Source organism: Aethalodelphis obliquidens, unplaced genomic scaffold (assembly GCF_003676395.1).
Source record: "Aethalodelphis obliquidens isolate GAN/ISIS:26980383/991018 unplaced genomic scaffold, ASM367639v1 scaffold91, whole genome shotgun sequence".
NCBI classification, from domain to species: Eukaryota; Metazoa; Chordata; class Mammalia; order Artiodactyla; family Delphinidae; genus Aethalodelphis; species Aethalodelphis obliquidens.
In genome coordinates this window covers 706,721-723,761 of record NW_020838035.1, presented here as the reverse complement: position 1 = coordinate 723,761, position 17,041 = coordinate 706,721, and the positions used below count along the sequence as shown (strand labels likewise).

Here is a 17,041-nt window from a genome sequence, read left to right as displayed (position 1 = left end):
GGACCCACTCTTTTTTTTTTTAAAATTATTTTTTAAAATTAATTAATTAATTTATTTATGGCTATGTTGGGTCTTCGTTTCTGTGCGAGGGCTTTCTCTAGTTGCGGCAAGCGGGGGCCACTCTTCATCGCGGTGCGTGGGCCTCTCACTATCGCGGCCTCTCTTGTTGCGGAGCACAGGCTCAGTAGTTGTGGCTCATGGGCCCAGTTGCTCCGCGGCATGTGGGATCCTCCCAGACCAGGGCTCGAACCCGTGTCCCCTGCATCGGCAGGCGGAATCTCAACCACTGAGCCACCAGGGAAGCCCCAGGACCCACTCTTGACTGAGCTCAGGATTAGGTCTGAATGGAAAAGAATCAATAGAAGAGCTCTTGTCTGCAGAACTGAGAATCTGGGCTGCTTTGCTGTTCTGTCTGCCTCCAAAGAGGTGAAAGGCTTTTGTTTGAATTAATATTTCCCTTCCCGTGGTGAGATCATGCCGCCACAGTGCCCCCGAGAAAGACAAGAGCCTCCCCAGTCACCCGTTGTCCGCGGGTCACCCTTGAATCCCATCCCACGGCTGGCCGCGCCTTCTGAGAACGATGATCAGCGTCACCTTTGCTCTCTGTCCTCAGAGCCTGGTTCCTGGGGCTTTTCCAGAGAATTGTTTCCAGGCTGCATGATCACCTTACAAGCTTTGTCAAAAGGCAGCAACAGGAGGGGGCGGACGGGAGGTATCTGGTCCCGTCTTGCACTAGACAGCTTCGATTTGCTTTCCAGCTCAAGGGAGGCCCGGATGGGAGCAGGTGGTGGCACGTTCGTGACATGTAGCTTCTGAACTGTCCCCAGGCATCACCCCATGCTTGACCGTCCACGTCCGAGCTGGCCTCTCGCCTACCTGGTTTGGAAGGGTCCCTAGGGGCCTTCTTTGCTGCAGCCCTGGGGTTGCAAACTGGGTATCAAGTGGACACAGTGAGGAGGGTGAGAGAGCCTGGATGTGGGGTGTCCCCAGGGCTGGCACCCACATGATTCCCTAGCTCTGTGCGATGCCCGGTGCTCTGTTTTCACGTGGCCGAATCGACGACTCCATCTGCCAGCGACAGAAGGCAGAGGGAGGAGAGATTGGCTGCGAGCGGAGCTCCCTGGGGCCACAGATCCCTTGAGACCCATAGCTTCCTTCTGACAGCCCCCCTCTACCTGCCACCACTGCGCACGTGGAGTTTGAGTGAAGAAAGAGCCCTTTAGACCAGTTCTAGATTCTGACCCACTTGAAGCACATCCGTGGGCAGAAGGAGGGGTTGAGGTCGTGGATGCACAGAGGGTCCCACCCGAGGCGCTTCTCATCCCTCTGTGGAGCCGGGCTCACTCAGAGCCTTTGTAGGAACTTCCTGGAAAATGCAGAACTTGCTTTACGAAAGGGCTTTGTGGTTTGCCTGCTTTTCTTTTGCCCGAGGTCATCACAGGTGTGTGAACACCTGCGGTCCCACTGGGCACAGTCTTAGGAAAGCCTCCCCCCATCCCACCCGAGGTCCCGGAGCTGCGCAGGGAGGTCCCTCCGGGGCCATTTCCACCCCGTCGATCCATTTTGCACCAACAGATTCAGACTTCACGACTCCATTGGGGATTCAGATCATATTTCCACATAAGGCTACGGTGTTTCTGTTGGGGCTAGTGCTAATGCGCCTTTGCCCCGAACGCGCCTAACCCTCGTGAACGCTTGTGAACCAGCGTCAAAAGAAGCACGAGGAAATCGACACCCAGAGACACCCCCCCACCCCCACCCTTGCCTTGGTGCAGACAACCTTTGTCACCAGGGCTGTCCTGGTACACTTTGCCATTTACACCTTCATCTCTTAAAATTTCCGAATAAGTTCATAATATCCCATAAAATCAGCACACACTTTCTAAGCAACAATGGGTCCTGCTGGCCCTGAGCTCTTTCCGTTCGGGAGCCGACATTCAGGTGGGAACAGTGAAATCACAGGAATGAGATGGTATCACTCAGGGGCAATGGTGCCACCAGGATGGTTAACCACCGATGGCCCAGGTTGGCGGTAATTTCTGGAGAGATGGAGGTGTTTCTGATGGTACCGGAGAAATAGAATCAAAACTGGCATTTCTCGCCAACCCAGAATTCTTCTCCACCAAGGTAGAGATAAGAGAGACACGATTTCATGACTGAACAAGCATTGAACAAGACTGCGCTCTGATGCACATGCCTTTTGAGAAAGAGGTTGACAAGACACAAACCCTCTTCTAGAGCAAGGTGGACACCAGCCACTGCACCCGCGTTCTCAAAAGGGAGGACGTCCCAGCACCATTTGTAACCATAATTCTTCCTAAACTCACCTTCCAGGTGGAGGGACCACCTGGGTCAGATCATTGGCTTTCTCCAAGGGAAAAATTAACTCCTGTCTTTCTGACTGAAGGTGCTTTGACGACCTGGAGCCAGACTCTTAGCCCCTCACAGAAATGGGGCTCCACACCGTTCATGTTTGCTCTTCGAAGAGTTGGCTCCCTTGAGAAAGTTATGCCTAGGTCCCAAATCTGGCTAAAGCTCACTAACTTCGAAAAGTCTCTACCTATATTTCAAAGGGATGAAGAAAAAACTTACACATTTTATTTATTTATTTATTTTTAATATATTATGAGGGCTTCCCTGGTGGCGCAGTGGTTGAGAGTCCGCCTGCCGATGCAGGGGACATGGGTTCGTGCCCCGGTCCGGGAAGATCCCACAGGCCGCGGAGCGGCTGGGCCCGTGAGCCACGGCCGCTGAGCCTGCGCGTCCGGAGCCTGTGCTCCGTAACGGGAGAGGCCACAACAGTGAGAGGCCCGCGTACCGCAAAAAAAAAAACATAAATATATAGATAAAAATATATATATATATATATATATATATATATATATAAAAAGAGTTTTGGGACTGCCCTGGTGGCGCAGTGGTTAAGAACCCACCTGCCAGTGCAGGGGACACGGATTCGAGCCCTGGTCCAGGAAGATCCCACATGCCGCGGAGCAACTAAGCCCGTGTGCCACAACTACTGAAGCCTGTGTCCCTAGAGCCCGTGCTCCGCAGCAAGAGAAGTCACCACAATGAGAAGCCCGTGTATTGGCTTCAAGTGTAGCCGCCACTCGCCACAACTAGAGAAAGCCCGCGTGCAGTTATGACGACCCAACGCAGCCAATAAATAAATAAATAAATAAAACAAATAAATAAATAAATTTATAAAAAATATATATTATGAGTTTTAAAATTGAGATATAGTTGATTTATAATATTATATATGTTTCAGGTATACAACATAGGGATTCACAATTTTTTAAAGATTATACTCCATGTAGAGTTATTATGAAATATTGACTATATCCCCTGTGTTATACATTGTATCCTTGTAGCTTATTTATTTTCTACGTAATAGTTTGTACCTCTTAATCCTCTACCCCTATCTTGCCACTTGCCCCCTTCCCTCTCCCCACTTGTAACCGCTAGTTTGTTTTTGTATCTGTGAGTCTGCTTCTGTTTTGTTACATTCACTAGTTTGTATATTTTAGATTCTACATATAAGGGATATCATGTGATATTTGTCTTTGTCTGACTTACTTCACTGCTCAGTATGATCATCTCTAGGTCCATCCATGTTGCTGCCAATGGCATGATTTCATTCTTTTTTATGGCTGAGTGGTATTCCATTGTACACATGTACCACATCTTCTTTATCCGTTCCTCTGTTGATGGACATTTAAGTTGCTTCCATGTTTTGGCTATTGCAAGTAGTGCTGCTATGAACATTGGCGCGCATGTGTCTTTTCAAATTAGAGTTTTTGTTTTTTTGCCATAAATGCCCAGGAGTGGAATCGCTGGATTCTACAGCAGCTCTATTTTTATCTTTTAGAGAAACTGCCGTAGTGTTTTCCACAGTGGCTGCACCAATTTGCATCCCTACCAACAGTGTACCAGGGTTCCCTTTTCTCCACACCCTCGCCAACATTTATTATTTGTGGTCTTTTTGATGATGGCCATTCTGACAGGTGTGGAGCCTAAGTAGCGTCTGAAGCAAACATTGAAGGACTCACTTGACCTTGAGCTTTTCCTCGACTCGTCGTGTGTGGTGTTCTGAGTAAGAGAGTGACTTTGGTGGATGGGGGACAGTGTCCAGTTCCTCTCTGTGTGCCCACAAAACATGGTGCCTCTGGACACACAGTCGGCACTCACCGTTTACTCTTCACACTAACCGGTAATCATTACCTCTTGCCAACGAGAGAAGAAAGTCCGCTGTAATCTTGCACTGACTGTTGTCTCTCAAAGTGATTGAGTTTTCTCACCGACCTTCATAGATCCTGCAGTTCTTACTGACATAAGTCATGACCGGTTTGTTTGTGAGAATCTTGGTTTTCTCTGTCCCTTTAAAGCACTCTATCATTCTTGTATTATAAGTATGAAACACATAACAGACTCTGGACACATAGTAAGAATATAAAATATCTTGTTGATAATTACAGATAGATGACATAGGTAACAGATGATGACAAGATAGATGATAGGTAGATAGACGATATAGATGATAGATACATAAATAGATAGTAGATAAATAATAGCTAGATGATGATGATGATAGATAGATACATAGATAGATAATAGAGATAGATAATAGAGGTAGATAGATGGATAGATAGATATAGATATCATGTTGAAATGATAATATTCTGGATATATAGGGTTAAATAAAATATATCATCAATTTTTTTAAAAAGCACTATATCTTCTTATAACATGAGTGCTGACATCATTTTACAAATTTCAAGCTCTTTCCAGCATCGCCTCGAAGTCTACTCTATGTGTGTCTTTTTACCCAGGAGAAACATTGCAGCTTCAAATCATCAACTTTAATTTCGAAACTGTGAAGGTTACATGGAACGCAAGTGAATACCCTGGGACTAATTTGACATTCCTCCAAAAGTAAGTGCCCTGAGGAAGGGAAAACCATGCCCATGGCTAAAATAGTTCCTCTTCTAAGATGTCAACAGCTGGGAGGCCCAGGACGCGAGCGTGTGAAGGATCAGAAGGTGCAAGTGTGCATGTGTGTGCCCTCTAGCTCTCAGGCCTCACCACAGCTGCAGCCACAGCTCCCAGACCTTCTAACGCAGTGATGACTGACTCATGCTCGAAACCACCTAGATTCTTTTTTTTTTAAATAGATATTTGATTATATCTTTTTTCTTTTTTTTAATGAATGAATTAATTTATTTTTGGCTGCGTTGGGTCTTCCTTGCTGCGCACAGGCTTTCTCTAGTTGCAGCGAGCAGGGGCTACTCTTTGTTGTGGTGTGCGGGCTTCTTCTCATTGCGGTGGCTTCTCTTGTTGCGGAACACGGGCTCTAGGCATGTGGGCTTCAGTAGTTGTGGTTTGCGGGCTCTAGAGCGCAGGCTCAGTAGTTGTGGCGCACGGGCTTAGTTGCTCCGGGGCATGTGGGATCTTCCCAGACCAGGGCTCGAACCCGTGTCCCCTGCATTGGTAGGCAGATTCTTAACCACAAGGGAAGTCCCGCATCCATTTCTTTAATCATAAAGGAGATACTTCTTCGTCTCGTCACTGCTTGGGTTTGAGATCTTAAGGATGGAGTATAAGCTGGTCTCACACTGGGTCCTATAGGCTTCTTCTTAATATTTCAGGGAAGCCTCAAAGATATACCCAATCTTGGGACATCCCTATTAAAAGTGTCTCCTGGAAGGCATAGTTAGGGAGTTTGCTACATTTAAAAAGGATAACCAGGGACTTCCCTGGTGGCGCAGTGGTTAAGAATCTGCCTGCCAATGCAGGGGACACGGGTTTGAGCCCTGGTCCAGGAAGATCCCACATGCCCCGGAGCAACTAAGCACGTGCGCCACAACTACTGAGCCTGCACTCTAGAGCCCGCGAGCCACAATTACTGAGCTCGTGAGCTGCAACTACCGAAACCCTCGTGCCTAGAGCCCGTGCTCCACAACAAGAGAAGCCACTGCAATGAGAAGCCCGCGCACCGCAACGAAGAGTAGCCCCCGCTCACCGCAACTAGAGAAAAGCCCACGCGCAGCAACAAAGACCCAATGCAGCCAGAAGTAAATAAATAAATTTTATTTTTAAAAAAAGGATAACCAACAAGGACCTACTGTATAATACAGGGAACTCTGCTCAATGTTATGTGGCAGCCTGGATGGGAGGGGAGACTGGATACGTGTATATGCATGGCTGATTCACTTTGCTGTGCGCCTGAAGCTATCACAACACTGTTAATCAGCTCTACTCCAATAGAAAATAAAAATGCCTCTTTGAGTCAAGGGCTGGGTTACTCTGCAGGTCAATTACTTTCCTAGGGCGGCCGCAACAAAGTACCCAAAACTGGGCAGCTTAAAACAAGGAAAATCCATCCTCCCCCATCCTGGAGACCAGACGTCTGAGGTCAAGGTGTCCCAGGGCTGCGCTCCCACCAGAGGCTCCAGGGGAGGGTCCTTCCCGCCTCTTCCAGCTTCTGGGGGCTCCAGGTGTCCCTGGGCTTGTGGCCGCATCCCTCCCGTCTCTGCCTCTGTCTTCCCGGGGCTTCTCCTCTGTGTCTGGGTCTCTCGTCTTCTGTGTCTCGGAAGGACCCTGTCATGGGATGTAGGGCCACCCTCCTCCAGGAGGACCTCATCTCAGACCCCTCACTTCATCACATCTGCAAAGATCCTATTTCCTAATGAGGTCCTGTTCCCAGGTTCCGGGGTTGGTATCGATACGTAGGCATGCCATTTGGAGGGCCACAATTCGAGCCCTACAAGATCCATTCAAGGGGGGTAAACATTTGAGAGAGGGGTACTTTTCTGTTTCGACAGGTCTTGCTGTAGTTTTGTAAGGGGAGGGAGTCATTGAAGCGAGTGGCGTGGTACCCAATCTGAGTCGGTGACAGAGTCATGGAGCACAGGAACGGCCCTTACGTTGTTATTTTTAAGATGCTACATAGCTGAATTTTTCTCTTGTTAAATCACAGGTTAAGCAGCAACGAGGCCTACAGACCGTGCTCCCAGTACACCCTTCAACAAGGTTACACTGCCGGGTGCCTCTTGGAAGTAGAGAAAGATGAAGTTCTATATATTTCCATCAGGAATGGAACACACCCTCTTCTCAACCAGAGTCTGTGGATCAGCAGTTACCGTACGTGCTTTAGTACCTTGAGGGTTGACTGTCCATTTTGGATTGGGATACATCATACAAAGGTAGTGAAACCCTCTCTCCAAAGATTCATGTTTTGGTCTGGATTTCTGTGAGGCAGAGTTTCTTTCCCCCCCCCCCCCCCCGTTTTGAGGGATGGGATGTCACAGGTCCATCTCAGAATCCCATGAGAGCCATGGACCCCCTCCTGAAAACAACCCCTCATAGACATTGTATAAGTCTCCTCGGGCTGCCATAAAAAATGATCAGAAATTGGGTTGCTTAAAGTAAACATTATCTTCCATTTCTGGGGTTGGTCGAGATGTGGGTGGGGTTGGTTCCTGCTGGAAGTTCTGAGGGAGAATCTGCTGCAAGCCTCTCCCAATTCTTGGGAGCTGCTCGTAACCTGGGGCGTCCCTGGGCTGGGGGCCGCCTCCTCCCGTCTCTGCATCCGTCTTCATGTGGCTTCTCCTCTGTGTCTGTGTCTCTTCTCTTCTGATAAGGATGCCAGTCATACTGGATTAGGGCTCACGCTACTCCAGGATGACCTCATCTTATCTTAAACAATTACACCTGTAATGACCCTCTTTCCAAAGATTCTGAGGTGCTAGGGTCCAGGACTTCAAAGTGTCTTTTTCTGGTGGGACACAGTTCATCCCATAACAGATACAGAAAAGTTTTTCAAGCAATTTCAGAGCGCTCTTTCCACGAGACACCTAAGGGTCCTTGGAGAGCTGGCTAAAAGTTCTATTGTCAATGTACTAAAGACAAGGAAACCCCACATCTCATAAGGTATTAGAGGAAGGATTGGAACAGTCAGAGGAAAGTGAATCTAAGCCCAGCTACCACTGTAATTTCAGAGATGTGGAATGTTTATCTTGGTAGAGGTGTTAGTCATTGTGCTATTTCTCCTTCTTAGTGAAACCCAGATCCCTGAGTGATCTGAGCTTCCAGTGGCATCAGGGAGCAGTGACAGTGACTTGCTCTGACCTGTGGTACAAAGGTCTCGTGTATGAAATCCAGCACAAGAGCACCTTTGACGCCGAGTGGCAGGTGAGGGCAGGGACGTCTTCTCAGGCCAGGTGTACGTAAGTATCCCCAAGATGCGAACGGTGGAGAAAGATGGAGAGACACAGAGACAAAGATATTGAGATTTATTTTAAGGACTTGGTCATGTGATTGTGGAGCCTGGCGTATGTGACAGAAGCAGGGGGCACTCATCCAAAAAGGGAGAAGACGGACAAATGGCTGGAATCAGTAGAATAGAATCACTGCTCATCAAAGAAATACACATTAAAATAGAGGGATACTTGGCTTCCCTGGTGGCGCAGTGGTTAAGAATCTGCCTGCCAATGCAGGGGACACGGGATGGAGCCCAGGTCAGGGAAGATCCCACGTGCCATGGAGCAACTAAGCCCGGGAGCCACAACTACTGAGCCCACGTGCCGCATCTACTGAAGCCCACGTGCCTAGAGCCCGTGCTCCGCAACAAGAGAAGCCACCGCAATGAGAAGCCCGCCCACTGCAACAAAGAGTAGCCCCCACTCACCGCAACTAGAGGAAGCCCGTGCGTAGCAACAAAGACCCAACACAGCCAAAAATAAATAATATAAATAAATTAAAATTAAAAAAAAAATAGAGGGATACTGGAGTTCTCCTAAATAGCTGATCATAAAATGTGATCATTTTTAATGATGTTGAACACCAGGAAACTTTAAGACCTCTGTCCTTGTTGTGATCAATTAATTCCCTTTGCAGAAATCAATCCTCAGGGAATAATTCAAAATGTGGATGAGGCTCTATGCACGAAGACGTCTATCGAAGCATTATCTAAAATAAATACATGGACTTAGGGACCACCTATGTGGCATACAGCAGGAGAATAGTCAAACAAATTATGGTGCATTTATAATAAAATATTTAAGAGCCATCAAAAGGTATTTTGAAGAATATTTAGTCATAAGAAGCAATGCGTGCATTAAATATTATGTTCAATGAATACCGTACCCCCGGAAGGAGAGAAATGATATCAATTTGTTAATTGTTAATGGTGATTGTATTTTGGAGCTAGGATAAAGACGGGTTTTAAGTGTCTTATTTTGCCTTTGTGTGTGTGTATGTGTGTGTGTGTGTGTGTGTGTGTGTGTGTTTTCTAAAGTCTCAAATGTAAGCATGCATTACTTTTCTTTCTTTTTAAATTAATTAATTAATTTATTTTGGGGCTGTGTTGGGTCTTTGTTGCTGCGTGCGGGGTTTCTCTAGTTGCGGCGAGCGGAGGCTACTCTTTGTTGCGGTGCACGGGCTTCTCATTGCGGTGGCTTCTCTTGTTGCGGAGCACGGGCTCCAGGCGCACGGGTTTCAGTAGTTGTGGCACGCGGGCTCAGTAGTTGTGGCTTGCGGGCTCTAGAGCGCAGGCTCAGTAGCTGTGGCGCACGGGCTTAGTTGCTCCGTGGCATGTGGGATCTTCCCAGACCAGGGCTCGAACCCATGTCCCCTGCATTGGCAGGCGGATTCTTAACCACTGTGCCACCAGGGAAGCCACAGCATACATTACTTTTATATTCATAAAAAAAGTTACTTGGGAAATATAGCCAATATTTTATAATAACTGTAAATGAAGTCTAACCCTTAAAAATTGTGAACCACTATATTGTACACCCGTAACATATAATACTGTACAGCAACTATACTTCTATTTTAAAAAATTACTTTTTTTTAAAAGAAAGAACTTAGTAATTCTTCAAAAGCGTCTGTCATCCTGTTTGTCATAACGAATTTTTTTCCTTTTTGGAGGGAGGTGTAGAGGTGCTGCCACATTTGTTTTTGCTGCTGTTTGGAGGATAAATATCTGGGCAGAGAGAGGAAGTGAAACAAGAGAGGGAAATCCTGCAAGGAGGAATCTTGTGTGAATCCCTGGTAGAAGATGAAAAAGTCTGGGTCAATCATGGGTCATCGTGTCTGTTTTTCCCTCTAGTCCAAGGAGGCAAAAACCTGCAATGTCACGCTCGACAGTTTGGATGATGAGAAGTGTTATTTCTTTCGGGCCAGAGTGAAAACGCTGGAGTCCAGCTACGGCTCTGACACATACCCAAGTGACTGGTCAGAGGTGATACGCCAGCAGAGGGGCAAGCTAACAGGTAATGTCACGCAGCATCGCTGCACAACATGGTCCGGCACCCTACGTTGGGGGGAGGGTGGAATGGGGCACCTGAAAACACGGATGACCCCAAGTCCTGCTCCAGAGGTCACGGTGGAAGAATTCCTCTTCTAGATTCCATCATTATTGGACTAATTTTCATTTTTATTTCATAGCAAGAATAATGTGTCATTTATGAATGTGGTTCCATGGATATAGGTACAGATGCATAGAGAGATCTACAGATAAATAGGTGATAGATGGATAGATTGATAGATGATAGATGATGATAGATAGATGACAGATATAAATAGGTGATAGATAGATGACATATATAGATAGATAGACATAGATGGATGATAGGTGATAGATAGCTAGATAGATGGATAGGTAAGTAGACAGATATATATCGTAGATAGATAAGTAGATAGGCAGGTAGGTAAATAGATAGATGATAGATGATAGATAGATAGATGATAGACAGATAGGTAGATAGATGATAGATATGGATAGACCAAAGAAAGCCCTGATATCCTCAAATACCCCTGGCAGTGAGTTAAATCTACACTCCCTCCTTCCTGATGTTTGCCTGTCCAGTGTCACCATCTCTCTTTCCAGGATATTTCACACCAAAATCAAGATTTGCTGACCCTGACATTTATAAAGGAAAAAACAATGTGGGTGGCAGGTTTGGCGTGTGACCTAGTATTATGTTGAAATTATCTTGGTAACTTACAGCCCTCATTCTGTTTTGCTTTAGATTTGTGCCAGGAAAAGAGCCTTTTCCCAAATTTTATTTTAATTGCTGGCATGGTCACCTTCCTGATAGCCTCCCTTCTCCTTCTGCCTTTATGGAAACTACGGAGGTAAGGATGACCCTGACAGAATCCTCAGACACATGGGCTTTGGTTCCACTATGTCCCTGAACTGGGGGGGGAAAAAAAGAATTGTCTGATATGATTATTTAGCTGAATGTCACTTTCTCTATAATACACACTTTGCCAGTGGTATATGACAAGAAAATTGAGAGGGAAATAATGCCAAAGGTGCAGAGATATCTGCAGAATTCATTGACAAATATTCTCTTGGAGACAGTAGGATATAAGAATGCTCATTCCTATGAGAGCGTTACCTTGCTTCAAACACACGCCCCATTGAGCTGTGTCCTCCTGTCATGTTACAATGACAGGTACTTAAAACACTTTTAATTTTTATTGAGATTTATTAAATGAGACAATTTGGTGAGTGAGGTGAGAAGAACTGGACAAGAAGAAAGCTTGTCTGGTTTGTAAATCCATTTACAGATACAGCAAAACAATATTCTTTGAGACCATAGAAAGCATTTCAAAAATATGATATTAAATATTTCTCCCCATTAACCTTCCGTGCAATAATTTAACAACCGCTATTTCCATCTTCCTTTAAACGTACTTGTGCCCGGGCCTTTTACTTCTTGATGATGTTTGAAGGCACTGATGCCCAGGGCCGTGGGTGCCATCTTTGTTTCTTAGGATGAGGTTTCCATAGCAACGACTGGAGTGATGCATAGAGAAACGTGGACCGCCATTCTGGACAACTCAGGCTGGGTCTGAGCTAGGCTAAGTTAGACAAGTTCAAGGACGTCCCGTCATGGTTGGATACAGCTTCTCTTGATTCTTGCAAATCGCCCCATTTTTTCTTCAGTCTGCTCTTCTCTCTTTGACCAGCTCAAACAGATGCCTGCAATATGGTTCTCTGCAAGGGAGTAGATGAAGCAATCAGATAAGCGTGTTGACAGGTGACATGTCTGATGTTTTTAATACAAAACTGAAATCATCCCTGAGGGAATCTGAGGGGTACACTTCTTGGAAAAAACTAACACTTGTCCTGTCTTCAAGGAAGTCCCTGTTCACGACGAGTGGTGAAATCAACTGTATTATTTTCCTGGGGTTGCCATAACAAAGCACCCCAGACGGGGGTGGGGGGGGGCTCAAACAACAGACGTTTATTTCTCCCAGTACTGGAGGCTTGAATCTGAGGTCCAGGTGCGGGCAGGGCTGGTTCCTCCTGAGGCTTCTCTCCTGGGTGTGTAGACGGCCCTCTCCTCTCTGTGTCCTCACACGGTTGTCCCTCTGTGTGCATCTGTGTACTAATCTCCTCTTCTTTTAAGGACACCAGTCACACAGGGTTAGCATCTTATTAGATGAAAACCTCTTAGGTTCTGTAACTGGGGGCCTGCGAATTAAACTGACCAAAGACAGAGTAACGTAAGAAAATGCATGTTTCTTTACTGATGTAATGTTCTTAAGCATGTGGAGATTCGTAGAAAGGAAGTGAACACCTAACAAGGCAGTTAATTCAGGGGCTTCTGTACCATTTTAACAAAAGGTAATAATTTGTGGAGAAGTGGAAAAGGAAGACAAATGAAAAGGGAGTTTGGATGTGGGTAAATAGTGGGAGGGTGACTAAGAAATGTGTGGGGGAAACTACAGGCAGATAAACGTTGTCTGTGTGGAAGCATCTTGGTGCCTCTCAGTGATGTGACTCGTCCATTTCCAGGTAAAGGGGGGGGGCACCTTTACAAATGGAATTTTTTTTTTTTTGTAAAGAGGGACATTTGTGGTCTGCTTTTAGGTGGGTGGGGGAGGGCAGAGGGCTTCTCCTACCTCTGCTGTTTCTCAAGTGCCTTCACCTCCAGATACACAATATCCCCAAGTGGCATAACTTGGGGTGGTGTATCCTGTTCACATTCATACCCCACGTCTATGACCTCATTTCACCTTAATTACCTCCTAAGAAGTACGACCTCCAGATACGGTCAGATTGAGGGGTTAGGGTTTCAAGTTATGAATTTGGGGAGGTGGGGACACAATTCAGTCCACAGTGTCAACAGAAGTAGTGATTCCTGGGTAATAAGAATTGCTCTTTGGCAGAGACGGGCTCCACGCCCCTAATATCACATTCCTGGTGAGGGCTTCTCGTGGATGCTGGGAGCAGGGTACCTGCGAGGGTAGGAGCGGGGCACATGTTTTGAAATTGGGGTCGCAGTTCCGCCAAGGTGTGCAGCCTCTGGGGTCACAGTCTGCAGCCATCCCGGGCCCCTCATGGCGGGGCGGTGGGTGGGGTCTGTCCGCCTGGACGTGCACAGCCCTGCTCAGGGGCGCCAGCCTGTCCGACCAGACTCTCCATGTCCATTTCAGGGTTAAGAAGGTTCTCATGCCCAGCGTGCCGGATCCCAGGTTCACCTTCTCGGGGCTCTTTGAGTCTCACCAAGGTAACTTCCAGGTAAGCGTCATGTCCTTGGGCATGAGAAACAGGCTTGCTTTGTGCCGTCCTGCTACCCCCCTGTGCCCACGTAAAACCCCGCTTCTATTCCAGCAGCCTCTTTAAATGCCTGGGAGCCTTTCTGCATTTGAAAGCAGCAGCACGTTCTTTTCTCTTTGGGTCAGAGAGAGCAGATCCAAGGGCCTCCGAGGGTGGCTTCTCTTGAAATCAGCCCCGGAGATCAGTGGCCCCCACTACGGGATTTTCCAGCCTAATCACTTTCTGATCTTATCAGGAAGTTGTGTTCTTAATCTGTTCCCTCTGCAGAGCTGACAACAAAACCTACACTTCCTTTTTCAAACTTTATGGTTGTTGTTTCATTCACATGACAAATGCTTAAGGAGTTGGGAGGAATGAGACGGAGGGAATCAGCACCGCGTCCCCAGGAGATTGCCAGCAGTGGACACCCAGGCGTAGACTTTACGGGACCACGGGATCAGAGTTATGCCAGTTCCCTGCGGCTGCCACAAACGGCGGGGTTCAAAATATCACACATTCATCCTCCCCCATCCTGGAGACCAGACGTGTGAGGTCAAGGTGTCCCAAGGCCGCGCTCCCTCCAGAGGCTCCAGGGGAGGGTCCTTCCTGCCCCTTCCAGCTCCTGGGGGCTCCAGGCGTCCCTGGGCTTGTGGCTGCATCCCTCCCGTCTCTGCCTCCGTCTTCCCGGGACTTCTCCTGTGTGTCTGGGTCTCTCCTCTTCTGTGTCTCTTAGAAGGACCCTGTCATGGGATGTAGGGCCACCCTCCTCCAGGAGGACCTCATCTCAGACCCTTCACTTCATCACATCTGCAAGGACCCTATTTCCAAATAAAGTCCCATTCCCAGGTTCTGAGGGTTAGCACTGGGGCATATCTTTATTTTGGAAGGGATGCACTATTTAACCTTCCAGAGGAGCAAAAAGGTGAATTTTAAAACTATTTATAGGTGTAGGAGAGGGAAAGAAATGGAAAGAAAACCCACAAAAACATGCCTCTATCCTGTTAAGTTCTGTCCCTGATACCTGCAAATTAAATGGACAAAAAAAAAAAACATTAAGAAGAGAAAAGGATTATTTTGTATGCACATGAAAACAAGTGAAAACAAAGGGTGATAGAGTGTGGAGGAGACACCAAGTAAAAGAAAAGGGGTTGGGGACTTGGGGGTGGCAGGCAAGATATGAGAAGGTGACTAGGAAATGCATGAGACATAAGGGTTCTTTAGTAAGATTTTATGCGGACTCAGGTTCTCCCAGGTGCTAAGTGTTGTCTCTGGAGTTGGAAGGGTCAGGGTGACCGTTTACAAATGTACATTTCCTTGCCAAAAGGGACATTTATGCCCTGCTTCTAGGGAGGATAAACGAGAGCAGAGAATCCTCTCTGCAGCGGTGCATTCTCCATTGCCTGCAACTGAAAATAATCCTTGTGCCAAAGCGGCATATTTAGGGGTGTCCCAGTTCCTTTCAAGGGAGAAGAGAGGGGGTTACAGCAGAGTTTAGGACAGGAAATCTGAAGCTTTTCAATACTTGGGGCTAGAAGAAGGAGATGGGGGAGGCTGGGCCGGGGAAGGGAGATGTTATAGGGAACAGAGGAGTCACCCGGTGGAATACAGTCCCCTGGAGCACCGTATTCCAGATGTGCTCCCAGCCAGCATCAGGAAATCCCAGGGCACCTGTTAGGATTCAGCATCTGGGCCCCCTGGACAATCCTCCTTCTGAAAAGTCACTCCCATCTCAGAGAACATACCTGCGGGGTGGGGGCGCGGGGAGGAATCTGTGTTTCCTGTTTTGGGTTCCGGAAAAGCCCCTCAGGCGGTCCTCATGTGTGAGGAGTGACCACAGGCCAGCCGCTTTGAGGCTGATGACAAAAGGCAGGTCTGGGGCTTCCCTGGTGGCCCAGTGGTTGCGAGTCCGCCTGCCGATGGAGGGGACACGGGTCCGCGCCCCGGTCCGGGAAGATCCCACGTGCCGCGGAGCGGCTGGGCCCGTGAGCCATGGCCGCTGAGCCTGCGCGTCCGGAGCCTGTGCTCTGCAACGGGAGAGGCCGCAGCAGTGAGAAGCCCGCGTACCGCAAAAAAAAAAAAAAAAAAAAAAAAAAGGCGGGTCTGAAACCACAAGCTCTATGCCAAGATACTAAACATGAGAGCTTTTTTGTTCTGCTGGGGATGGCATCACCTCCGGAGGGAGGCTGCCAGGGTCCCGGGGATGCACGGGCCCCGAGGGGAGGGGTTTGCCGCACGGAGCCTGAGTCACAGTGTTTCATCCTGGCAGGAGTGGATCAAGGACACGCAGAACGTGGCTCATGTGAATAAGATGGAAGACGGGGAGTGGGAGTCTCTCCCGGAAGAGGCCGTGGTGGTCCAGCTGGCCGAGATGCCCAAGACAGCGGTGACGAGCCCTGTGTACCGGCAGACAGCGGAGGAAGAGGCCACCGGGGAGCCCGGCCAGCTGCCTCGCCAGCCCCCCCAGGGCGGCGAGGTGGTCTCTCTTGGGGATGTTACGTTTGTGATGCGTGACAACTCATACGTGATGTTCTGAGGGGGTGCAAACTCAAAAGCCAACATCAAAATCTACGTTGACATTGTACGACCCAGGACAGCATCTCAGGGGCTAAAACCGCTGTGAAGGGAACTCCCCAGAACCGAGGCTGCTGGTGTCTGGGGTCACCCAACATCCCACCCGTCCAACCAATGCATCCCATGCATGTCGATATCCAAGGGCTTGAAGGTGGATTCCCTGTAGGCGGCAGACCGTTGGTTGGGCTTGTTCTTGCTGTCACCTGGCACGTTGTCACGGTTCACTTAAATCGTAAGGAAGGACAGCCCGCGGCCTGAGCCCACCTTCCTTCGCTCGTGCCTACCCAGTCCTGCCCTTTCGCCATTACTACTCGCACCTGAGTGGCTCCTCAGATCTTTTGCTACGCGGCACCTGTACCCAGCAGGTGAGGCACGGCACCCCCAGGTACAAAAGGAATTCTGCGTTACCAACAACAACCAGCCACCCAGCTCTTGATCCAAAAGCGAAAAACCCTCTTTGCAAGCATTGAGGCATTTTACTAAGCAGACTGTTTTAATTCCTGAGTCCACACTGAGGACATCACTCCTAAGAGATATTTGAATGTAAAAACCCTGCATGGGCATCTGAGACATTCCCCGCCGAGTGTGCATTATTATTATTGTTTTTTATATTGAAATAAAAAGAAAAGAAAGTGTTGGCATGAGAACTACGGTGAGATGTAAACATCTTGCTGATATGTGTGGAGATAGTGGACAATGTTAGTTTGATGCCCTCAAGCTTCACGTACAGGATGTGTCTAGATTTCTAGATTATGGAGATCTAGTTGTTTTTTTCTTTGGTTTTTTTTTTCAGGCTGGCACGGAGTTTATCTTGTCTCTCTCTGCAGGGTGCAGTAAATAAACTTGATCAGATATACCTGGAGTCTGTGTGTGTGTGTGTGTGTGTGTGTGTGTGTGTGTGTGTGTGTGTGT

The 17,041-nt window shown here is 47.8% G+C and overlaps 1 protein-coding gene across 1 annotated transcript; it reads left to right on the top strand.

Moving 5' to 3' along the window:
• Window positions 1–1,892: 1,892 nt before the first annotated feature.
• CRLF2 (cytokine receptor like factor 2) lies at window positions 1,893–17,008 on the top strand. Its single transcript, XM_027095495.1, has 8 exons — window positions 1,893–1,941; window positions 4,833–4,935; window positions 6,980–7,143; window positions 8,060–8,193; window positions 10,115–10,277; window positions 11,037–11,142; window positions 13,456–13,540; window positions 15,825–17,008. Exons 1-8 carry the CDS (start codon window positions 1,893–1,895, stop codon window positions 16,089–16,091), a joined length of 1,071 nt encoding a protein of 356 aa, XP_026951296.1. The 3' UTR covers window positions 16,092–17,008.
• The last annotated feature ends 33 nt before the right edge of the window (window positions 17,009–17,041 follow it).